Raw genomic sequence first — 26094 nt, forward strand, 5'->3', positions numbered from 1 at the left:
TATGCTTGGTCCTAATTTGCTACTAAGTCCGTTTTACACAGCTTGGCAGCTGTGCAGCTAAAACGCAGATAATAAAATTGATTAGCCTGTAAGTATTTATCACAGATTAAATCAAATCAATAAATACATTTCAATTCTATTTGGCCAAATAAAGTTATTTCCACATATTTTTAATGAAGTTAAAGTATACAGCCTAACTGCAGTTCCTGACTATACTCCTGAAATCATGTTTATCATCAGTTTAACAGTTGTTCTAAGGGGCGTCAAATTACACATGAAACACCCCTTTTTTCTGTAAGCACACACAGAGCCTGAAGCAGATGACCACCTTTGTGATACCCGTTATCTCTGACTGGTGCTTGAGGCTCAGTCAAGCCAGCTGAGTATGTTGAACTTGCTGCGTAGTATATCTTTCTGAGGCTTTATGCTTCTTTGGAAATTACATTCATGATTGGTTAGAGCCCATAATAGATGTGTTGACTACTTTGGCTATGTTGTGCAACTGACATTCATGTCAATACATTTTATTGAATTGAAATACAATAGTGATGCTCCAGCTTAGACGATTAGAGAAGATAATTTCATAATGCTAAAGAGAAAATGTGCGTTCATCTGAAGACTGAATCCAAGAGGAAATGGTTGTTCAGAGGCAGGGAAAGAGAGGCTGTCTGTGTCACTGCCAACAGAAGGATGACATCAATTACAGAAAAGATAAGATAGAACTTTATTAATCCTAAAGGAAATTCTAGTGCCAGACTGTACCTTAATGACAGTACAAAATAAGAGTAATACAAAAAACAATTAAAATATAAGTGAAATATAAAGTGTAGATGGGATGAATGCAAAGAGACAGTGCCTAAGATAACAATAGGGAAATAAGATCTCTGATAAAATCTATCCATCCATCCATCCATCCATCTGGTGAAGAGGTCAACAGCGACAACATATAGTGAACTCTACCAGTAGAGTCAGTATTGTCAAGTTCTTAAGCCCTCCGGCGTTAACAATGTGTAATCTATTTCAATTCTAGCATCTCTCATTTAACTTTGATTTGTTCTAACAAAATGTGATCTCAGTAGAGGTCTTGGTCGTGAAAAGTCATCAAAGCACTTCAGCACGTCTGCAGCACTTCAAAGATACATGGATGTATATTGTATAACTGTTTCAATCACAAGCAAACTGTCCAGAATTTGTTTTAAGAGTACACTAATTTAGATAGATAAATACTTTATTGTCAGACCAAGTCTGAACATTTTCTTAACACACAGAAGACAGTGTTCAGGGCCCTTTAACGTACTTTTGATCTGGGATTTAATTCAATGTTTAATTTCAGGATAGACTGATGAACAAAAGAGTGCTTCAGTCTAACCTTCAGTCTATTAAAACCTGGGACCCTGTAACTCTGGTTTGATGGTAATAGTTCGTATAAACTATTCGACTGGCATTAGGATTTCCATAAACTTCACATTCTGACTGTGTCCTCTCATTCTAAGGAAACATCATTAGGTCTCCCTCTATAGGAACATTCTTATAAATATCATCTCATTCATTGGCATCTGGCAACTATGTTCATTTCTTTGGTGGACAGAACATAAGCACAGTATGTTTTCTTTCTTGCCGTTCTGCTAATGTAGGAGGAACTACATGGCATGTTGTCGTAACCATGAAAGTTTTTAACTACTGTTTCTCAGAAGTGATTAAGTGGGATGTGGAGTACTCTTAATGAACCTCCTGGATGAGTGAAAGAGCATGCATATGACACAAGCTATTCATAATATTCGCAATATTCATGTCTTGCAGTAGATGTGATCTTGTTTGTTGGTATATGGCTAGCCTCAGCATATTCAAACAAAAGGGATAGTTTATAACATTATAATAGATTTTCACTGGGCTTTTTCCAGAAAAATCAGTCATCCTTTTCTTACATTGATCCACCTTTGCAATATAAAACGGCTATTGGTTATATGTTAGACAGTATTGGTTTTTAATTTATTAGAGAAAGTCGTTTTTGCAAATCAGTGTCTTAAGACGGAGAACCTGCTGCAATGTAAGCTTCACTGCCAGGGCTGGACTGATCTTATGAATGTTTTTCACATGTTGGTCTATGCTTTAAACAAATCAGCTTCTTTTTTATGTGCTTTCTTGATTGTCTGTTACAGCTTGGTGATCCAGTTGTGGCTTGTTTCTGGGAGTGGTCTTCTTCTTTTTTTGAACTGGAATGTACACATGCAACATTCAATTGATTTGCCAAACATAATAGTTTCAGAAACAATTCATAATTTTTTTTGAAGAATAAGACATTAAAAGATGTACAAACTTAGGTATCGATAAAAACCCTTTAAGAGCATATGTTATTCCTCCAGTCTGCATATCTGCTACTAAACAACCTTAAAGGTATAAGCTCTAATTACCGTCACTTGTTTCTTAATGCTAAAAGGTGAAATGTCACAAAAACGTAATCCTTGATTTTGTATCTGAAATATGTTTTCCATCTAATGTAACGTTTTATTAACCTTTGATAAATTATATTTAGTAATTATGTGGCCTTTTTACTACATCAAAAAGATAATCTCATCAGGCTTAGTGTGATATTTGAAAATATTTTCATTCTACAAAAATGATGCGAAAGTAAATCCAATCTAATTAAAAAAGATTCAGTTATGTTTGGAAAAAAAAGTTCAATCTGTTGTCAGAATGTTATGTTTTACAAAAGGGCATAAGATTTAGTGTGTAGATGCAGTAAATTAAAGTCTGAAATGAGTCTTAAACCTGTACTATCACTACAGCTATTAGATGTCTGGTTGTCTTGATATTGCAATGGCAGGTCTCAACTTTTCCCTTTTTAGTTAGCTTTAAATCTTGTCTTCATTTTCATATACACTATTGCCTCCAAAGTATGTGTATCTTATTTCATTTAGACACTTCCAGACTCTGTCAGTTTCTATGTGTGCTTTTCATGTTTGCTACATAGAGAGCTGCGGCTCCAAGCCAGCTGCTTCAGTACAAGGCCCAGCTCACCCATCCTAAGCAACAGCCACATGCCAATCCCCAGACTCTGGCTCAGCATCAGCAGCCCTCAGCAGGCAGAAGATCCCACCGCACTCTGCCCAAGGACCAAACTCAGCTCCTGTCACTGCAGCACGACCACAGACACAGGGAGAGAGAGAGGCAGAGGCAGAGAGAAAAGCCTGTGCCAGCTTTCCAGAAGCTAACAGCTCATAGTGGGAACACAGCTGCTGCTGTTGCTGCTGCTTCCTCGCCCAGCCGCCCTGCACACAGCCAGCGCTCAGTGGTAAAACCCTGCCTTCCTCAGCTGTCCGGCACCCTTCATCATTTCGCCATCCAACATCTTTCAGTCTGTCTCTGTCCCTCTTACACCCGCCACACTTTCTTTGTCAGCTTTATTTTGTTTTGTCCCTCATTCCATTCCTTTTTCTCTACTGACTTCCACTTTTTGTGACAGAACTTTTTCAACATAAGTTGAAGGTGCTGAAAGAGTTAGCAAAATGTCATATATAATGTGGTCTAGTTGACATGTGGTTTATACCCCCTATTCTAATTATAGTAGCTAAACCACAGAAGGAACCTGAACAGAACACAGACCAACAGTGCCATTGCTATGAGAGAATATTTTCAAACAGCCAAACTTCAAGCACCAAGTGGTAATGGGCTTATAGAGTGGTTCTGTTGTGGGTTAAAGTTATGTTGCATTATTGCTTAGTGACGGAGGGAATGTTTGAGTTTAAGATATTAGACATAGTTGAATTTCTGGTTTCATTATCAGTATGCCTTTATTGTTATTGCACAGCTGTACAACAAAATTAGGTGCTTCTCCTTACTGCTGCATGCATACAATATAAAAGTAACATCATTCAGCACAAAAAAATATAGTCAAATAAAATATCAATAAACATATTAATAGTCTATATTGCACTATTCATAGGTCAATCTTTGAGAAATGTCAATGCGAGAATATGTGTGATAAACAGGTAAAAGAATAACTTTTGCCAAGACCAAAATCACTGATGAACTGTTTTATTGTTTCTGTTGACAGCTAGATACACTTATTGCAACAAATGTTAGTTTTGTCTTCTGATATAGATAACTGTGTGCCTCCAGCCCTCCACACATGCCTGCTTCACCTCAGGGAGATTCCTGCTCGAGCCACGCATGGGCCAAAAAATGCAGACACAAAGATCTCCATCATGCGCGCTCATTCTTTTTTTTTTATTGGTGTAATAACGTGACAATAAACAGGATAGTGAGAGTGAGAAAAAAACAAATAAACAAACAAACAAAACAAAAACAAAAAAACATATGAAAAAACTAAAAACAGTATCACTGTTGACATTCTGATGCGCACTCTCTATAATACACGCAGAAACAGACACAGACACAGACACAGACACACACACACACACACACACACACACACACACACACACAAATATCTTAAAAAGGTAACTACCTGTGGCAACGCCAATCGTGCTCACAGATATTAATACACTGTCCATTCTCCATTACGCACGCACTGGAGAATACAGCCGAATGATCCAGCAGCTACAATAAGTAAATAAACATTTAAGGCCGACCTTTCTTTGGTGGTCAGCACACAGAACTTTAATAAACATAAGATCCTGTCCGATCCTGACGTCGTGTCTGCAGATTGTTACACTGCTTTGCCTCGTGTGTAAATGTACACAGCATGTCTCTTCATTTTTGTTTCTGCTGGGCAGTGGGATCGCTTCAGTGGCTTTGACACCAATCTGTGCTTTGACGTATATCATACAGTGACTTGTGTGTGTTCTGCGTGTGCAGGGGCACAGTGGAAGGAAAGAAGTTAAATTTGCTGGCCCGAGCTCGGTTTATATAAGAACAAAACTGAAATCCATGAAAATCGTGTAGCTGAAGACGACCGACTCTACCACTGAGCCATAGCCGCCCCATTTTATGGTAACACTTGAGTCTCTGACAACACTTTTTCAGAGAATAGAAACACACGAAATGAAATTTCAGTGCAACTCCTCTCAGTGGTAGAGGGTTACAACGAAACAAGAAACACAAAATAAAGCTAAAAACGATAAATATTTACACAGAAGAACTAATGAATACATAATAATAAATAGTCAGAACAGGGATCGAAGGACACCAGCAGCGGCTGAGACGGGTTTGCTCCACGTAGTGTTCTTAAGAATTAGAGCTTGCCTTCTTCATTTGAGAGGTTGTGTTCACAGTCCAGGAGAGGAGATGCTTGTGCCCAGGAATTTAAAGTCAGTGACTCTCTCTCCACCGTGTCTACTCTGATGTGTAATGTAATCCTCTCTCTTTCCTGAAGTCAATGATCAGTTCTTTTGTTTTGGAGCAATGACTGTATATATAGATAAATGGTAAATGGACTGTACTTATATAGCGCTTTTCTAATCTCTGCGACCACTCAAAGCTGTATTTACACTACATGTCCCATTCACCCATTCACACACTGATGGCAGAGGCTGCTAACTAAAGTGCCCAACTGTCAGTTTGCACATTCATACCCGGTGCTCCCGGCTATGAAATGGGGTTCAGGGTCTTGCCCAAGGAGCTGGGGATCGAACCTTCGACCTTTCGATTGAAAGACGACCGACTCTACCACTGAGCCACAGCGGTCCCAATACAGATGGACAATGCGTCTCCGTCTGCTCCCATTGTACAAAATTGATTCCAAATTGACCCCTGTGATAGGCGCTACCCTCTTGCGATGGTGACGTCATATGGAGCCAGAAACTGCACAGTGAAGCAGCCGTAGCCACTTCCGCTAACCAAAACACACACTTAACTTACCGAAAAAACAGCAAGGATCTCGCACGCCGGCGTGTTTAACAGCAGAACAGCTTCTCTGTGTTGGTCTGAGGTTAACATTCACAGGTATGGAAACTTCAATGACTGTAGTGATTGTTTTAGTTAAGTTTCCACTGGCGGATCGTCCTCTACTCTGCTGACCGGAACTGATCGGCTGCAGGAGCCGAATTAGTCAACAGAGCTGTCAATCATCATTTTGACAGCATCAAATAACTAATTAAGAATAAACTTGTCAGAAAAATGAACACTTGGACATCAATCAGCATGATAAGAACTAACTATATAGCGTGTATTTTGATTTTATAGTTTGACTCATGTCCTACCTGTTAACATGGAGGAGGCGGGCTTTATGAGTTATACTGCAGCCAGTCAGCAGGGGGCGCCTGAAATATTTTGGCTTGACTTTTAGGGAGCTGTCATGTCAGCCATCTTTTTATACAGTCTATGTTTTGGAGGTGTTGCGCACCAGGTTATTGACGGAGCACCATTCAGTCAGTTTTTGGACCTCGTCCCTGTAGGCAGACCCATAGCTGCTGTGTATGAGGCCTACCACAGTAGTGTTGTCAGCAACTTAATGAATGTGTTAGTGCTGTGGGTTGGCGTGCAGTCGTGAGTGTAGAGGGTGTTGAGAAGAAGACTCAGCATGCAACCTTGAGGGGCTCCAGTGCTGACTGTCAGGGTTGATGATTGATGGTTCCCCAACCTGAGAGGCTGTGGTTGGTTTGTTAGGAAGTCCTTGATCCAACTGCATGTGTGCTGACAACACCCAGAGCATGCTCTTCACATCCTCTGTGCTTACAGTAAGTGCCATGCTGTTAGTAGTAGGCATCAGGGCAGGCCTAGCCTCTTCCTCAGTCACCTCAAAGTGGGCAAGGAGTGGTTGAGTTTTTCAGCTAGCACATTGCTGCTGCAGCTGGTGGTTGGTCTTTGCTTCCTTTGAAGTGTGTGAGGTGCTGGATACCTTGCCAAACACACCGGGGGTCCCCCTCACCTTGAAGTGACCTTCAATCTTCTTCCCACAGGCTGCTTTTGCCTCCTTGATGCTTCTTCTTAGTTTGGATCTGGAAACAATGTAGAGTTCAGCATTGCCATATCTAAAGACTGTATTTTGGTCCTTCATGAGCTGCTTAACAACCGCGGCCATCCATGGTTTGTTGTTTCGGAAGCATTGGATCTGTTTGTCACCACAGACATTGTCAATATAGTTCTGTATGTAGAACAGAACCATGTACGTATAGTCTTTTATGTCCTGCTGTGCAAGCAGATCCCAATAAGTGCACTTAAAACAGCCTTTAAGTTCAATGGAAGCCCCCTCAGGCCAAGTATTTATGTTCACACAAAGCTATCTTACAGTTTTTTTCAATTTTTACACGCAATTTTGAAAACAGGGCTCATTTTGTCAAAATATTCACACAATTATCCGAACACCGCACTCAATTTGCATAACTCCTAGATTGTTTGCAAAATGACACACTTCAGTCAAAACGTATACACATATTTTAAAAACATACACATATTTATAAAAATACTGCTTTGTTTTCATCTCACTAACACAGTATTCGAATGATTAGACACTATTGCAGTCAGTTACACACTACTGTGATCAATACAAAACACATTTGTAAAAACCCCTATTTTAGGAAATAGCATGTGCTAGACTTTTTTGCCAGACATTTTTATGTAAGGGATCATTTAGATATTATTATTAGATGAAGATATTGACAAACCCACAACATTCTTCATGATTACTTTGAGGTATACAGAGAAAGTACACACATACTATAAACTTACCAAGCACTGCACCACACTGATGCTGCAGACTGAAAATATGTATTTCTTACCATACTCAGTTACAGTAACATATCAATCAACAATGAAAATCAGAACAAAATAGTAGTTTTTCTTACTACTGTAAAGTGTAGACAAATAAAAATCTGTAGACAAATAAAAATGACTGCATGTACATACACTGACGGCAACTCTGGAAAAAAAACTAAAGCAACAACAACAACAACAACAACAATACTGTAACTCTAATCATTATCTCTCCGTCTGGCTGGATCAGGCCATAGGATTTCATCCACATCACAGGCTATGTCTTCATTGGCAAGGCACCGTTGGAAGAATCGCCTTGTGTGACGAATCCACCCCTGCACAGAAGCTGCTTCGGTAAGATCACAGGCCTGCTCCATGGCCTGAATGAGGGGCAAACGGTCGTAGGGTCGAAGGTCGTATACCTTCCACCGCCATGCAGAAAAAAACTCCTCTATTGGGTTAAGGAAGGGGGAGTATGGTGGAAGGTATAAGACTGCAAATTCAAGGTGCTCATGGAACCAATTCTGGACCAGAGCAGATCGATGGAAAGATACATTGTCCCAAACGACAATGTACTGCATGTGGTCCACTTGGTTTAATGCTGTGACGATGTCGTGTAATCTGTCAAGAAATAATTAGAAAAGTAAAGAAAAGTATTAGATTGGCGTTATAGGGTCCCAGATTTGCATGGCGGTGGAGGACCCCATTTTGGGTAATGGCAACGCAAAGGGTGATGTTACCCCCTCGCTGCCCTGGCACATTGGTAATTGCCCTGTGTCCAATTACATTTCTCCCTCTTCTTCTAGTTTTTGCAAGGTTAAATCCAGCCTCATCAACATATATAAATTCATGTTGGATTTCTTCAGCATCCATTTGCAAGACTCTCTGAAACACAGTAAAAGACAATAGAACGCTGTTCAATATCTATTGCACAGTCATTTTTCATGCAAAAAGGTTGTGTGCAGTGCACAATACCACACCATAGTAAGGTGAACAATACATACCACCACATACGCAGATGTTTCACTCTCTCTGAATTTCTGTCAAATGGTACTCGATACAGTTGCTTCATGTGTACTTGATTTTTTTTGAGGATTCGACCTAATGTTGACAGAGACTTGATGGATGTTATTGAAAATATTGTCATCATTGATGATATTGGCTTGGATTTCTCTCAGCCTGATACAATTGTTGGCCAAAACCATGTTTACAATGGCTGTCTCTTGTGCCCGAGTGAACATGGGGCCCCTTCCACCTTGGTGTCCTCGACCCTCAATCCTATGTAGACAAAAAACACATGTCACAGGAAAGGATATCAAAAGTGATGACAAGTGCAGTAAGCTGCAGTTTCAATGTACTGTGCAGTTAGTTTACCTGTTTTCTCGATGAAATGTTTGAATTACTGTTGTTACAGTATTTCTGCTGAGATATGGCTGAACTCTTAGTCCAGCTTCCCTCAGTGTCAGTCCATGGTTGATAACGTGGTCAATAAGTGTTGCACGGATTTCTTGAGTTAAATTTGGTCCTTGTCTTCTTTGTTCAGGTTTCATCACTTCTTCAGGTCCCTCTCTACCTCTTCCTCTACCTAGGCCTCTTCCTCTACCTCCTTCTTCTCCTCTTTGAGCTCCCCCTCTCATTCTCACTCCTCTTCTTCTAACTCCTTCCATTTTTGTTGATGACAGGTGAACTCACCTGCTGCCTTTTATAGCACCTACCTGAGTGCTGTATTTTCAATTAAGCACATGTGTGCTTCCACACCTGGTGGATGTGATTATCCAATTCGTTCATTAGTGTGGTCATTGGCAAGCAGGGGCTTTGTAATGAGAAGGAAGTAACCTCACAATCCTTATCTGTGTCTAAGGTGTGAAAATGCGTGTAGAGTTTTGCAAATCACTGTGTGTAATGTTTTGCAAAAAGTGTGAAGCTGAGTCTGTGCTTATTGTTGTGCAACTCTGGACAGGTGTTTTGCTTCTTGAGTGTAAAGATCTGTTAATTGTGGGAAAATTTTCATTTTAGTGTGTAAACAACTGTAAATGATTTAGCAGCTAAGATCTCGAACCCTTAAACCCTTCTCAATATTTATGCATAACAGTTATAAATAAGAGAAACATTTAGAGTAAATTTGCACATTCTGAGAACTAAAACCAAACGTTAGCAGCTATTTTCAGTCACTCCCTGACTGTGTTCTTCAATGGAGATTTGTCTTCTTTGTAGTTTTTCTGCATGTGTTTATACATTTACATGCTAAGTGCATTTATGTGTTCATACAGTATATAGTTCTGTGTGTGTGTGTGTGTGTGTGTGTGTGTGTGTGTGTGTTGGCTCAGTTTAGAGGTTGTGTCCTGCCTAATGAAACAGATTTCAGACACACACACATAGCCTCACATGTGTTTTATGTTGTAGATGGACTTCCACGAATCAAACCTAGCCAGGCTCCTTTTGGCTGCTGGTCTTCCCAGCCAGATGCACCCTAGGATGGGTTCGGGGAGCAGCTCTAGTCCTTGTACTCCAGCCATGCAGAGAGCTCAACTCAACCAGGTATACTCAATTATATCTCTTCACACATGCCCGCTATTTCCTTTGAATGTATTGTATTGGTTTGTACTGCTTTTTTCTTCTTTGCACTACTATTTTTTTATATTCTAATCACTGTCTCTATTAAGTCTCTTCTATTCTATCTTGACTAATGTGTCCGAGGATGTTTTGTTCATGGTTGTTTGAGGGAAAACTTTCTTTTTTTTTTCTTTTTTTTTCTCAAAAAAGGCTTAAGGTTCTCAAAAATGTTTATGTTTAAGAACATTTACAGCCACAATGTCCATAGGCATACTCTTTATTTTCCCAGAATGCCAATCTACGTTCTTGCCGAGACGCCCCTCACAGCAGCTCTATGTCAAATATGGCCATGTCCCCCTTGTCCCCCTTGTCCCCATTTGGCCCCCTTTCCCCAACTGATGATGTCTTCTGGCACTCTGTCGAGATGCCACCCAAGGTGAGCAACAACTTTTTCTTCTTACTCCTATTAGCTGCTGGATGACACTTTATCTTACATGCCAGAAGGATAGATGATCTACATAAATAGCTGCTGTAACAAGTAAATTTCCCCCTGTGGGGTATCAATGAAAGCTTATCTTATCTTAAATATGGCAGAAATTGAACCAATGTTCATTTTGTTCCTGGCTGCCATCGAAAGAGGAAATGCCTGTGTGTGCCAATCATGCTGTACTCTGGTCATAGCAAGCTAAGGAACTGGTCTCCACTGCACAAAGTTGGCGTTCTCTGGGTGAATGTGGTTGTATTTTGGGGAAGCCATACATTTGTGTACATGCCTCTGGAAGGAGAGCACTTGCTCTTCTTGTTTATTTCTACCTCAAGGCTTGTTCTGAAGTGCAACTAACTAAAACATCTTTGTGATAAATACATAATTCACTCTTTATCAGTTCTGCCTTCTGAATTGCTTTGAGATGTGTCCTTTTAGAGATACAAGATATAAATATAAATATTGACATTTTGAGGTCTCCTCTGATGAACTTTATAAATATTTTAAATTTAAACGTTTAATCCACACAGTCACACCAGTATGATGGTTTTAGTACTCCCTGCAATGTTTATCTTCATTTATACATTTCTGTTTATATTTATTAGTAGTTGGTATTAAAGTTAAATATTACAAAGCAGTAACTATTCCAATCAAGGATCATTTTCGAGGATAATCCAATCAGTCAGATATCACATTCATAGCATAGAGCAATTTGGGGTTCAGTGTCTTGCCCAAGAACACTTTGACATGTAGCCTGAGGGAGCTGGGGATCGAACCTCCGACCTTCTGATTGAAAGACAACCAACTGTACCACTGAGCCACAGCCACAGCCACATACAGTTGGTAGAGCAGTAAATAACTCACTGCTCTCTCAAGTGATCGCACTTGTGTGGCGACTGAGGCAGCTTGAAACACAGGAGTGGCTTTAACACTTTACGTCAACTTTGCATGAGACTTTAATGTTTTGTAGCAAAGCCAGAATTTGATGAATCTACAAAACATCCAAAATCTTACACAAACTTATAATGAGCTCTAATTACAATTTCAAATGTCTGCTTAAATTGTTGACTCAAAAAAACAGACACCACCTCAGCGTGTGTGTATGTGCGTGTGTGTGTGTGTGTGTGTGTGTGTGTGTGTGTGTGTGTGTGTGTGTGTGTGTGTGTGTGTGTGTGTGCGTGCGTGCGTGCGTGCGTGCGTGCGTGCGTGTGTGTGTGTGTTCAGAGAAGCCAGATGCAGGATGTGGGCAACTTGTCAGGAGGATGATTGGTATTTCCACAGCTCACTTCCTGTTCTACAGGGTGTGTCTTCCTCTCTGTAACTGGGTCATGTGAACCAGAAGATGAGAGGTCAAAAAGTCACCAGCTGGTTGGCGGAATTAAGAGTTTGAGAAGAATGAAGTGTTGAAAATTCCAGTTTAAAAGGCAGCGCTTTGCCAAACTTACGCAAATGTATTCGCAAATGACTGATGATGATCACATTGCTGTTGTTGTCATATAACAAACAGGGTTTATGAATATGGTAAGGAAATGCTGCACCATAGATAAAGTTTGGTCATGGCTTTGGGTTGTTAAAAGAAGCGACATTGAAATACAAAAGTTGTTGTAAATGTAAACGGGTTTCATAACCACAGAAACCCTCCTATAATTAGCTGAAGCCTTGCTTGGCTAGACATGAAATTCTGTAAATAGCCCTCTCAAACTTAAAAAAACAAGCTTACTGCAGTGAGTAAATATTTGTTTCTGTCAAGTCTGTAAAATTGATTCTTCTTCCCTCTGTCTTGTATATATTCCAGGTCCCAGAACGCACTACCTCAAAGTTCTACTGTCGAGAGCTGGTGATGGGACACAAGAGAGCAGCTTCAAGGTAGACCACAGCTACAGTGTGTGTTCACAAAACACGCAGATACATGAAGGATATGTGTAGTATATGGAGGTTGGCCTTTATTTTGTCCATTTATTCGCCAATTACATAATGTTACTTCATGTCGTGATTTCGAGAAAATATTGTTATTTCCTAAAACCTGCACTCATCAGAATTAATTTTGACAGTGATTGAATGTCTATGCGTAATGTAAAAGGGTTTAGGGATGTAGCTTTGTAGCCATACTTGTCTCTGCTGACCATGTTGGTGTCTCTGAGGTTTGGTTTACAGCACTCATCTTCACTGTAAATGCTGACAGAGCTCTGTCAAAAAACCTTTACACGACATCCTCAGCTGAAATTGAAAAGCTCAGTTTTTACACAGAAATATTTACTAAGTTTCACTTACAACATTGTTGAACCTGCATTTGCCAATCTAGATGAAGCCATACTGTACCAGTTACATTAAAGTCTTTTATCAGCTGAAACTTCCACTGGTCTATATTGTGTTTTTTTATACTTAGGTAACAGAGTGGCGTTATATCAGTGAGCTTTATTTTTGACTATGAAAGTACCCTCAAGCTAATTTAAGGGAGGTAGCAATTACTGTATGTTTGCACTGCTTAGCAGCATAAATATACAATACACATTTGATAAGAGAAACCCAATAACATGAATCTTAGATACAACTTCAATGTACGCTCTCTTTATATGACACTTTACAGCATGATGCCTTAAACAGTTAGACAACAGTCGGTCATGGATAGATCAGATTAGTTTAGCTTATATGATTGCTTCACACTCCATCTGTTTCTCTCTGTATGTGTGTCTCTTTCTCCATCTAGTGGCAGTCCATTGTCTGTGGCAGATAAGAGTGGAAAATCTGTGTATGAAGTCTCCTCTGTGAACAGCAACCACCAAGGTCCGTGCAAACTTAATTTCATAACCTTGCTTTGCTTAGTCCCATGCAGTTACCTGCTATTTAGCAATAAAAATAGCTCTCAAAAATGACAGGTACTTCAACTCTGGTCATTGATATCTCTGATGTCCAAAATGACTGCTGCAGTTTGTTTACAGTGTTGGAAATGCATGTACATCTTGTGTTAGACCACTGTTGTTGTCTGCTTCAGTTTTGTTTAAGCTCAGTCGTTGTTTTCAAAGAGATGTGTGAGTGTGGTAGCGGATGTAAACTGTATCAAACCTTGAAGTTTGGCGACATCCTCAACAATATTTGCAAACACAACACACACATAACACACCAGATAAATGCAGCCAAACCAAGCCCACCACAAGCTCGATATACTTGTGTGTCTAGAGAGAAAGAAACAACTCAGGCCTGCTCTCTGTGTCGTCGCTGCAAGCGGGGAGGAAGTGGCTCTCAGCTTGGCAAGAGGAAAAAAAGAGGACGACTCGGAAAATATGTTTAGCATTTCAAAGTTGCCCTCTGTCTGTAGCTGAGGGGAAACAACTTTTGATAACTCCCACTCACTTTGGCTGCTTGGCCTGTGCCTCCTTTGTTTTAAGCTAAGGATCAGAGATTGTTCTAGAATCAAACAACTTTACTTTGGTAAAAAGCTTTCTATCGGCTCATTATGGAACTGAGGAAAAGATGCTTTCCTCTCTGACCTACATTGTTGTTGAAAACCGGGGAAAAAAGTCGTGATGGCAGTCAGTCAGTAGGGGGGCACGGGATTGGTAGCCTGTCATCTAATGAGAGCATATTGCTGGTGCTGCCAAGACTATATTTTCCCATACACCCGTTGTTTTGTAACAAGGGAAATTGTTACTTCTTTCAAATAATTTTTCAGCTTTTCTCACACAGACTTTGTCAGAAACTGTTGGTGTCACTGTGTGAAAGAGGAAGTACAATAGCATTGTAATAGATTTAGTAAAATCTCGGGGAGCTGGTTGGGTATTTATGATTTTAGAATTTATCAACTCGATTGTGGAGTTTTCTTGGTTGATAAGGGTTTGGGTTGTTTTTTGTGTTTGTGTGTATTGTAGGTTACTTCAAGTTGGAGAGTCCTCTTCTACAGCACTGTCGACAACAACACAGGAAGACAGAAGAAAACATAACCAGTGCACAATCGCAGGTAAATTAACAGTTGTTTTCCTTAAAATGTTCACAGCTTTAACAAAATTCTGCTGTTCTGACACACTGCAGATCTGCAAACCATGGCATTTGTGAGCAGGCATTACGGTCCCATTATCAGAAAAATCAGTATTGTCAGGCAGGCAAGGGTCGCCAAAATTGCCTTTCCACATCAAATGTAAAAATGACCTCAGAGTATTCTTTGATCTTCTCACTCACCCAACCTCATTTAGTCACATTATCTTTCACTCCCATCATGCAGGGTGGAAGATCTGCCCTGGGTCGACTTAACAAGGCCACAGAATACTCCTCTTCCAGTGATGAGGTCTGCAGCAGTGATGACGAAGATACCAAAAGGTAAGATCTGTATCATCTAGCAACATCTTGTACAAATCACTATACAAATCTTTTCATCAAAATATTTTAATATCAGAGCAGAAGAAAGATGAATTGAATTATTCTTTGAGTGTTTTCAAACAACGTAATTATGAAACGTGAACTGTTTCAAGATGTGCCATTTATAAAACCAATGTGAAGAATAGGAGAAAGATCAGTAAAAAGACTCTTTGCCTATGTGGCAATGTTTAGACTGACCACTAGGCGTAAAACCCACCCAACACTTTGACAGATAAAAAAGAAAGTTTAAAAATGCAGGATTAAAATAACTGCTGAATTAAGAATTTATACAAATCAAGCTGAGACAAGCTGTATGGCTGTGATACAGTGTTTGTGGTTCTGCTTATGAGAAGAGTGTTGTTGTTTTTTTTGACAGAAAGTTTAATGCAGTTGGTCTAAAATCTTAATCTGTCTATGTGTCTGTGTTTCAAGGTCTGGCCTGTCCAATGGAAAAGCAAAATACTTCAGAGGAATACCTGATGGCATAGTACTGCAACCTCACCACAATCTTAACCAGGTTCCCTGAATCCCCACACACATACACATACTACTGAGCTGTACTACTGCGCTGTTGTATATGATGTGCCTTCACAACAGCCCCTCTTACTTGGTACTTGTTCCACAGATTTGTCGGATAGATTCAGATGATACCTACCTGCTACCAGACCTTCTGCAGAAAACCTCTTCCTCCAGTCCAATCGATAATGCACTGGGCCAGCAGCAAACACGTGAACTCAACTACTCGCAGTCCCCCACAGCCCCTCGATCCCACACACACCAAGGACTATATGTAAGTGTACTTGGAAAATTATACAGTAAAATAATAATTACAGGAGCAAAAAGCACACACTCACACACATGCACACACCGTATGGACGTTTAATTTCCCTTTTTCCTATTATTATTCACATCATGCTGGAGTTATGCTCAGTAGTAATGTATTTAATAAACACATTCATGTAGGTCCAATAAGATTAGAAGGAAAAGTCCTTGTGCAGTTAAAATAGTTTGTTTTTTTTAAGAAATGTTTTTCATTTGACATAATCAGGACATAATTTGATAAAGGCAGGCTGTACTGCCTGGATAAGGTAAGAGAACATTATGAATAAGTGTTTATTAAAACTGTTGTTATTAATATTGTTTGTAAATTGTTTTCTGTTAAAATATGTGACTAGTTGCATCAGTTACATTGTCCACCAGATGGAGATGGTGGCACAAATTTGAGGCACGGGTATTACTTGGTATATGATTTGTCTTAATAGTCCTGAATATGGTGCCAATTTTTATTTAACTGACTTAAACATTGAACTCCACCTTGAAATGCGAATGTGTAGTATGAAGTAAAATAAAATAAAACATTTTGAAAGAGAACTTTAGAGTTAATGGTGAGTTTTCACTGATCTATGAAGCCACAAATAGGATTGTCTATATATGGTTTGGAGGCAACACCAAATCAATAAGTAATTGTGTGGAGTAACTGCTTATCTTGTTGTCGTTCATTATCAGGCTGTCAGCAGTCCTGCTGGTAAAAACACCTCCTCATCTTCCTCCTTCCTGTCCTTCATCGATCCAAGACTGATCCCCATATCATTGCCACCGCAAAGCCCGAGTGAGTCCATTTACACACACACACACACACATATAGGGCTGGGTGTCGATAAGAATTTCTCAATTCGATTTGATTCCAATTAACAAGGTCCCGATTCGATTTCCAATCCAATCCGATTCAATTCAATATAGATTTGGTTAGGGGTATTTCAGTTACAATATCAAGGTACCACTAACCTGGTGCATTATTATGGTGCAAAATGTTTAATGTTTTCAATAAGAATTGACCACAAATAAGTTACATCGTGTACTTTTCATTTAACATGACAACCACACAGCAGTCAGCACAATATTAACAATTTTATGAATTAGACAGCTAATGAACTTTTTGTCCAGTTTCAGATTTCTAGTCTGAACATCTGGCTCATGGTTTTGATTAAACAGACTGGGGTTCAACTGGCAATGAGATTATGGGGAAAGGCATATTGTATAACAATGTGTCGAAAATACACTCGCAGCCAAAGCCGACGCCAACAGAGAGTTACATTAACATCAGTGCAAAACTAACTTACGTATTCATGGACGCACACACAATGAAAAGAGTCCGTCAGCGATCACTGATGTCTCCTTAGTAGGTGCAGTGAACAAGTCCAGGTATGACTCCCTCACTGCCGTGTTTCAGGGGGATGCGCTGAGTCATGCTGTGTTCAGGGGCGCCCAGAGTGATCAGACACATTTTTACACATTTTTAAAGTATGATCTCGGGATTTTTTAATCGATATTGGGTCATTCAAATAAGAATCGATTCTAATCGGAAAAATCAATTATTTTAAACCCAGCCCTACACACACTGATCCCCATATCATCGCCACCGCAAAGCCCAAGTGAGTCAATTTACACACACACACACACACACACATTAAAACTATGTACTGTATATACTCACACATACAGTACAATACACTGAAATACAGTAATACATACTTATTCGTATGTATAACATGAATATACAGATTGAACACAAATTTTAACACATCTTTTATTGAATTGTATATAGAATAGTTTAAAGTGTTATTCTACAAGGTAGTTTATATGATAGAAAGTCTTGAAAGATCCCAGGTTTATTAAGTGTGACTGTCGGACACTTATTTAACTACACCATGCATTCGCTAACTTTTCTTTGTCCCAATGTAGCAGGCAGTAAGGATGAGCCAATCAAGAGGGAGAACCACAGGAAGGGCTCTGTGGTGAATGTGAATCCGACCAACATCAGACCACAGAGCGACACTCCCGAGATCCGCAAGTACAAGAAGAAATTCAACACTGAGGTTCTCTGTGCTGGACTATGGGGTTTGTTTTCTATTTCTTTGGTTATTAATATTTAATTGGAGGATACATTTTTCTGTTTAGTGTTTGTGTGTTAGATGTGTTAAAGATGTGTAAAGAAGAGAACAAAAGTGCTATTATGTTTTGTCTGAGCAAAAGATGAATGTATGACACAGCATCTAGGTGGTGAGGTATACGGTCTGTCTTGTTTTGTAGGTGTGAATCTGTTAGTCGGGACAGAGAATGGCCTGTGGCTTCTGGATCGAAGTGGTCAGGGGAAAGTCTACTCCCTCATCAGTAGGCGAAGGTTTCAGCAGATGGATGTGTTGGAAGGACTCAATGTACTGATCACTATATCAGGTACAAGGACTGTAGCTTGAAGTACACATAGCATGCTGACACCTATTAATGCAGCTCTAGAACACCAAGAAGCCTTAATTGGCTGCATTCACACAGAAGATTTAACTGGATTTAACTCCATGGACATTGTTTTCTGTTCACCTTCTGTTCTTTTAGGTCTGAATCAATTTCAGTAACATTTCCATTTTTTCATTTAATGTTCAGTTACAATTTATATAAACACACATCCCCTTCAACTTCTTTCAATCTCTCTTTTGAAGGTAAAAAGAACAAGCTTCGTCTGTACTACCTGTCCTGGTTAAGGAATAAAATCCTACACAATGACCCAGAGGTGGAAAAGAGACAGGGCTGGACATCAGTAGGTGACCTTGATGGTTGTGTGCACTATAAAGTGGGTAAGTGTACAATTTGAAGGGAACATAGAATTGTACCTTTTTTTTATATCCCAACCTACAAAGATGATACACCACAACTTAAAAGGTATTTGAGAGCTAAATTTACAGAGTCAGAGTAATAAGATAGCCTCTTATCATCTTGTTTCTCCAGTGCGTTACGAGAAGATAAAGTTCTTAGTGATTGCTTTGAAGAATGCCGTGGAGGTATATGCCTGGGCCCCAAAACCCTACCACAAATTCATGGCCTTCAAGGTTAGTAACACTGGAATAATTGTAAATGTATCTTCTGTGTTGTCAGTGTAAAACATATTCTTAGAAATGAAGATGATAAAGATGAAACATAAAGGGTTCTTCAACTTGTCCCCATAGAGAACCCCTTTTGGGTTCTTAGTAAACCTTGTTTAAAGGTTCTTTCCTAAACTTTCCACCTTCTAAGGGTGCTAATACAAACTTACCCAGGTTGAGTAAAATCTGACATTTGATCTGACATTTGATCTCTTAAGCAGTGAATCCACCACCAACAGTCCACAGTCCACCATTGTTTTTCCTTTCTTACCACATCTTTGCATATCTAGGACGAAACATTTATAGACATGGATAATCTAAGAGGGTCACTTCCACAGCAAGAGACTTGCACACATACACATAGACATGACATATCCAGGCTATGAGAGTCATACACAACTATTCTCAGCAGACTTAGTCCCATTTCTGCATCCTTTGTGGCCTGAGCTACTTTTTCTACCTCACCACATAGTTGCCTCTCTCCCTTAACCCTCCCTAAACAGAAAAGGCCCAAAATACTCTACCTTACGGAAATTATAGTATCTTTGTAGAGTATCTTTGTGTGCCTATTTTTATGCAATTGACCTACAATCTGTCATAGATAATTGCTGATTAATTATATAGCGCAGTTCCAGGTAGAATACTGGTGCAACTTTTTATTTTGATAATGTGCAGTGCAAGGTGAGGAGTAAAATGTCACAAGAAGTTTTCAGACCATACCAACTAACTTGTATTGTTGGTGTGTGTGTGTGTGTGTGTGTGTGTGTGTGTGTGTGTGTGTGTGTGTGTGTGTGTGTGTGTGTGTGTGTGTGTGTGTGTGTGTGTGTGTGTGTGTGTGCGTGCGTGTGTGTGTGTGTTTGTCCTTTTGTCTATGTCTACTCAGTCATTCAGGTCTCTGCCTCAAAAACCCCTGTCTGTTGACCTGACAGTGGAGGAAGGTCAGAGGTTAAAGGTCATCTACGGCTCCTTGTCTGGTTTCCACGCCATTGATGTTGACTCTGGCACACCTTACGACCTCTACCTGCCTACGCATGTAAGACTCTACATAATATTCTTTCATGTCTACTCATTTGCTTGTTTGTCTTGTTGTCTGAAAAAGGTTTTCATGTTATTTTTTTAGTCTTTGAAGTTGTTAGCCCAAGTCCCAGAATTTCATGTTTTACTGGTATAAAAAAGCAAGAAAGGTCATATCCTGGGGAAACTCAGAGGCCATCCATCCATTATCTATACCACTTATCCTATTCAGGATCGGGGGGAAGGTGGGACAGGAGCCAATCTCAGCTGTCATTGGGGGCAGGGTACACCCTTTACTGATCGCCTGTCAGTCACAGGGCTGACACACAGAGACAGACAATCATTCACGCTACTGGCAATTTAAAAGTCACCAATTAACCAAACGAGCATGTCTTTGTGTGGGAGGCAGCCGGAGCATCCAGAGGGAACCCACACATGCACAGGGAAAACATGCAAACTCCACACAGAAAGGCCCCCTATGTCGATTGTTTGTGCATAATTGATCTGAAAGACACCAAAATATTTTATTTGAGTTCCGTATAGAATTTTAAAAATCCCCAAAAGTGAATGTTTCACTTTGGTTAGTTCAGATATACTATAAAAATGTTTTTTATTTATCTGGATAAACACTGGGAAAAAAAGAATCATTATTTGAGTCATGCAGCTCAAACGTCATAGGTCAAAATGTAGAGTTTATTTTTTATAGTGCCATCTTCTGACCAATTGAGGATTGTGTAAGATTTCCAACCTATCTGCCAGCTAATACACCTATAAGCTTTGTGAAAATACCAATATTAGATCAGTATATATTCACATCTAAGGGCGTCTTTGCAAGTGCTGGACACGTTCTGTAATGTTTAAACAGCATTCATGTTCCAAAAGACTGAGCTCAACTAAATGTTGATATATTTATAAAGAAAGAAAGAAACAACATATTTAAACACTTTTGCTCCAGTCCCAGCAAAGACCTTTCCATGTGTAAACGTGATTGTTCGATATTTTTCAATTTTAAACATCCAGATGGCGATGGCTTTCTATATATGTATAGCTTTGATAAATGATGCATTTTTCTAGTAAAGATACTTTATACTTTTTTATATTTCAGGGTCTTTTAGTAAATACATAATAAACTCTGAAGTTGAACACGATATATCAATCAATCAATCAATCAATCAATCAAATCAATCAAATTTTATTTGTATAGCGCCAAATCATAACCAAAGTTATCTGAGTAGACCGACTCTTTGTTATGTTATTTAAAGAGAGGCCCAACATAGAAGGAGATGCAGGATAGAGACAGGCAAAGAGAGCAACAACAACAACAACAACAACATATGTTCTTGCTACATCAACAACAACAGGTAATACATACTTATGGCTACAATAATAGTGGAAGACTAGTGTGAAGATTAGCAATAATAATAAATAATAATATATAGCATAATAAATTAGCAAGAGAAGCAGAGTAATGATAAAGGCTGTAATAATCGTATTTGTTACCGTTGGAGTTAACAGGTCTACTATTAGCATTAGCAGCAACAATAATGATACTATGTGGAAGACTGATGTTAGTAGTTGTTGCAGTCGAGCAGGTCCACAGCAGCAGGTGGTCTGCAGCAACGATCCCCAGGAACCTTCAAGACAAGGGAGCACAAGAACTCCCGGGAAGAAATATGGTTAGTAATGTTAATGGGACCAGAAGATACAGAGTTAATGAGCTGCATTAATATGACAGAGAGAGAGAGAGAGAGAGAGAGAGAGAGGGAGAGAGAGACACACACACACACATCCCTCCGGCAGTCTAAACCTATAGCAGCATAACTATGGGCTAGTCCAAGCCTGAGCCAGCCCTAACTATAAGCTTTATCAAAGAAGAAAGTTTTAAGTCTACTCTTAAAAGAAGAGAGGGTGTCTGCCTCCCGGACCTTGACTGGTAGATTGTTCCAGAGGAGGGGGGCCTGATGATTGAAGGCTCTACCTCCAACACTACTCTTAGACACTTTAGGTACCACAAGCATATAGACATTGTCACTGTAGACGGATCTCTCTATTGTACCTGACTTTTACTTGTCATGCTATCATCAGCTGTTAATTCTCTGTTCAGCCATTTTATGTAACTCTGTTAATCTCTGATGATGCACTTTCCCTCCTCCTCAACCTTTACCGCCTCCAACTCACAGTCTGCAGACGTAAGTCATTACTCACCTCTTTTCTCCTCTTTCTCCGTCTCTCTCACTCTCCATCTACTCAGGTATAGTTGTCAAACACATTCATGGCATTATTTATTAGCTCATTTCCTTATTTTCTTCTTTTTTAATCCTTCAGTCTTTCTGCTCTCTCTTTCTTCCTCTCTCTTTTTCTGTCCTTCTTTCTCTCTCTTCTTGCTCTGTCAGTCTGTGGGCAGGTAGAGCTGACGCCAGAATATTGTGACTCATGACTCATCATTGCCTGTTACATATCTGACATGGAGTTGTTTGAACTTTTTCCTTTAAATTGTGGAACTTGTTATGTGAAGCAGTGGGCAAAGAGATGCTTCTGTGTGCATTCCATGTTGGGCTTTTTAGACCAGACATATGTTGAGTTCATGTCAGTGGTAGTTTATTTTGGGATTTGAGTTTTGAATACTCTGAATACATATCCCGACACTGTTTTTATATAGACAACAAACTTAAAGGGCCAGTTTGCTGATTTTCTACCTCAGTCCTATCATGCTAATATGGTAAATTAAAAAATGCATTTTCTCTCTGTGCCTTGGGAGGATGCTGTCCGCTTCTCCAATGGGCCCTGGAAAACCTCCCCCAGACTACATGAAACGCGTCATAAGGCAGAGGCCAGGGAGCTTGCTAAACTACACTTCCTCAATCTAGGGCGCTCGCCTCCGATGTCATGTCTCGTTCAAAATCGTCAGGTTTGAAATGTAGACTGCAGATCTGAAGATTTTTTAGATCCACTGGTATATTCTCGTCGTATTTCTGCTGTACTGCTCTGAGCCGTTACCTGTAGTACTTCACTTGATCGTCTCTCGCTGGGTCGTCCACAGCTATGCTGCCAATTTCAAATATTATTGCTTCTATCGATTACAGAGAACACCAGCTTTGACCGACAATAGCTTTTTCCAGGGGCGAATTACTCCTTTAACTTTTCTTTTAGCACCATCTTCAGATCAAATTTTGATTTCCCTTTGATGCCTTCGGATCCACCGAGCTGGCTATATTTTCAGACTGGCTGGCTACCTCACATCCTAGTTTAAAGCTCTGCACACCCTGTCTCCGTCCCCTTGTCCCAGTGAGAACACTAGATGAGAGGGGTTTGTTAGTTTAGTCTTCCACATTGATCATTGATCCTTTATCTTTTTTGTCATGGTGTAAACATTAAGGGGGAAATTCACTGAAGGATTGCATGGCTTTTGCACCCGCTAAACCTGTGCAAATGACACAAAGCACATGCAGAGGGTTAAATGCACCCCAAAGTGCGCTGCCTTTTGCGCATATTTAAATGAGTCATTATGTAGACATTCAGGGCAAATCTAGCCCCTTTCTATGCAAATGAACCTCATGGCAAGAAGCACCTAATTCACAAACAGCAGAGCTACTAGCACCGCGCAGTTAGAGTGAAAATATTACTGTCTGCAGAGAGCTGGTGGGAACTGCAGTGCACCTTTTATAAAGGCTGTCACACTCTGAGTTTTCACTGATCATGTTCCTGTTTTAATAATATAATAATATTTTGTCATTATCGGAGACCAATCAGTCCGGGGCTGTGCAAGGCTTATCCCCGGGGGCACACTTTGGAGCTGCACACATGGCGGGGATTATTATATGGACGAGCTGCTGTTGCACGCTCGTTTAAAAAATAAAGCTCTGTTCAAATAGTTAAACTAGTAAACATCTGTCTGGACTTAATAATAAACTGTTAAAAGAGCTGCCCCCTCCTCTCCCTGCTCATCATCAATCTGTGGATGGAGTTGAGATCCGTCAGTGTGTGTTCAGCTAATGCCTGACAGTGCTTTGGCGCAGAGCTGACAAAAAAAGAGCTAGAAGACTTACTATTGATGTAATTTGATGATCATGTAGCTACAGTACAACAATTATCAATGGGCTTCAAACCAGAAAGGCAAAACATGAGCCAAAATAGTGTCTTTTATACTTTATAAATAGTTCTTTAGTATAATATGTATTAATAATTAGTATGATTTACTGATGATGTACTCACTTTGGTCAATCAATCAAATCAATCAAATTTTATTTGTATAGCGCCAAATCATAACCAGGGTTATCTCGAGACACTTTACAGAAAGAGCAGGTCTAGACCGACTCTTTGTTAAGTTATTTAAAGAGAGGCCCAACATGAATCCACCATGAGTAGCACTTAGCAATATTTGGCACATTGGCAGAAAAACTTCCTTTTAACAGGCAGAAACCTCGAGCAGAACCAGACTCATGTTGAACAGCCATCTGCCTCGACTGGATGGGCCGAACATGGGATAGAAGGAGATGCAGGATAGAGACAGGCAAAGAGAGCAACAACAACATATGTTCTTGTTACCACAACAACATATGTCCTTGTTACATGAACAACAACAGACACATACTTATGGTTACAATGCCAATAATAGTGGTAGACTAGTGTGAAGATTAGCTAAATAAATAAATAAATAAATAAATTAGCGAGAGAAGCAGAGTAATGATAAAGGCTGAGGTAATCGTAATTGTAACAGTTGAAGTCAACAGGTCTACTATTAGCATTAGCAGCAACAATAATGATACTATGGGGAAGGCTGATGTTAGTAGTTGTTGCAGTCGAGCAGGTCCACAGCAGCAGGTGGTCTGCAGCAACGATCCTCAGGAACCTTCAAGACAAGGGAGCACGAGAACTCCCGGGAAGATATGTGGTTAGTAATGTTAATGGGACCAGAAGATACAGATTTGATAAATATTTTCCATACTGATTTAGACTCCTGAAGTTCTTAAATACTAGGGTTTGCTGCATTTGATGGCTTAACATGGCAAGCATTTGTGCAGCATACAATTCTGTAGGTATTTTTGAGAAATGTAAATATAATAAACAACCTCCCTTAAATGATCATATATTATCTTTCTATTTCCAGAAAGGGTTGTGCAAATGAGTGTGTCACTTTAACTGTGAACCAAACGCCTACTGCTGGTACAATTAGAGGTAGAATAGTTAAATGTTTTCCTCTCCTCCTCTATGTGGGCATATAAAGCTCGCTGTAGCCTCTGGTGAGTCATGTTCACATTATGATTCTGACACATCCTTTTAAATATGTTAAATAACAAGTACTAGATGTGTTAAAGTCTGTGGATATGATAAAATCTTTAAAGATGTGAAAAAGTGTAGCTTTAGCCCTTTTTCTTATTCAGTATAAAATGCATTCCTTAAGTTGTTTAAGGGCCCTATCTTCCACCCAGCGCAGTCGTCATTTTCACGGCCAGCGCTCACGCTGTGTAAATAGCAAGTGATCTTGCAGAAAGCGACTGCGTCTTAGACCAACAAAAACCTGGTCTAAAGTCTAAAGTCTACTAGCGCAATCTGTGTTTGCTATTTAGAGGGCGCATTATGGATATACATCGGAGAGTTCACAACAGGAGTCTGCTTGTCACTCACACAGGGACGCACAGCAGCGCTTCTACTCAAAAGGAAATAGAAGTGTGTTTGCCTGGCCCACCGGCTCTTAAAGGAGATGAGAACTGACACTCTGATTGGTTTGATTCACGTTATGCCAAAAACACGCCTGTGAATAATCCAGGGACTAAAGCCAACTTCTTTGCGCCTTTCGCTTTGCGCCCAGATTGTGCGCTGTGTAACTGAAAAGTGTGACACACCCTAAATCACTTAGCGCCATGCGCTTAAGACTGTGCGCTTTCTGTCGTCTAAATAGGGCCCTTATTGTTTTGTCTAAACTGCACTGGTGATTAAGCAATAGTTAATTGCTAACACAATTTTTAGGCAATTATTATTTATTGCACTACATATCTACGACATTTTCTTCTTCTTGTTCCTTGCCGCTCCAGCTATCATTGATCATTATGGCTCTGTAAGTTTTATTGCCCTTTCTGTTTCATTCATGTTCTTCACACCGCTTATCCAGCCCCATGCATCCACACT

General features: G+C 39.8%; 1 protein-coding gene across 4 annotated transcripts in view; it reads left to right on the top strand.

Annotated features, from left to right (window-relative positions):
* The window catches only part of LOC138598026 (mitogen-activated protein kinase kinase kinase kinase 4), a 65000-nt gene that overhangs the window by 29123 nt on the left and 9783 nt on the right, over positions 1-26094 (top strand). Inside the window, exons 16-30 of one of the 4 annotated variants that reach the window (XM_069669677.1) lie at positions 2972-3292; positions 10057-10191; positions 10496-10642; positions 12486-12556; positions 13398-13474; positions 14557-14645; positions 14907-15001; positions 15473-15557; positions 15666-15830; positions 16547-16649; positions 17783-17938; positions 18131-18274; positions 18535-18669; positions 18821-18921; positions 19838-19987. In XM_069669677.1, coding sequence (XP_069525778.1) covers positions 2972-3292; positions 10057-10191; positions 10496-10642; positions 12486-12556; positions 13398-13474; positions 14557-14645; positions 14907-15001; positions 15473-15557; positions 15666-15830; positions 16547-16649; positions 17783-17938; positions 18131-18274; positions 18535-18669; positions 18821-18921; positions 19838-19987 — 1974 coding nt within the window. Of the gene's footprint in view, positions 1-2971; positions 3293-10056; positions 10192-10495; positions 10643-12485; positions 12685-13397; positions 13475-14556; positions 14646-14906; positions 15002-15472; positions 15558-15665; positions 15831-16546; positions 16650-17782; positions 17939-18130; positions 18275-18534; positions 18670-18820; positions 18922-19837; positions 19988-26094 lie in introns of those variants that run through there. The other 3 variants (XM_069669678.1, XM_069669679.1, XM_069669680.1) reach the window with 3 other exon arrangements.

This window comes from Semicossyphus pulcher, unplaced genomic scaffold (genome assembly GCF_022749685.1).
Source record: "Semicossyphus pulcher isolate SPU_LCO1_2020_fin unplaced genomic scaffold, fSemPul1.0.p SCAF_2, whole genome shotgun sequence".
NCBI lineage: Eukaryota > Metazoa > Chordata > Actinopteri > Labriformes > Labridae > Semicossyphus > Semicossyphus pulcher.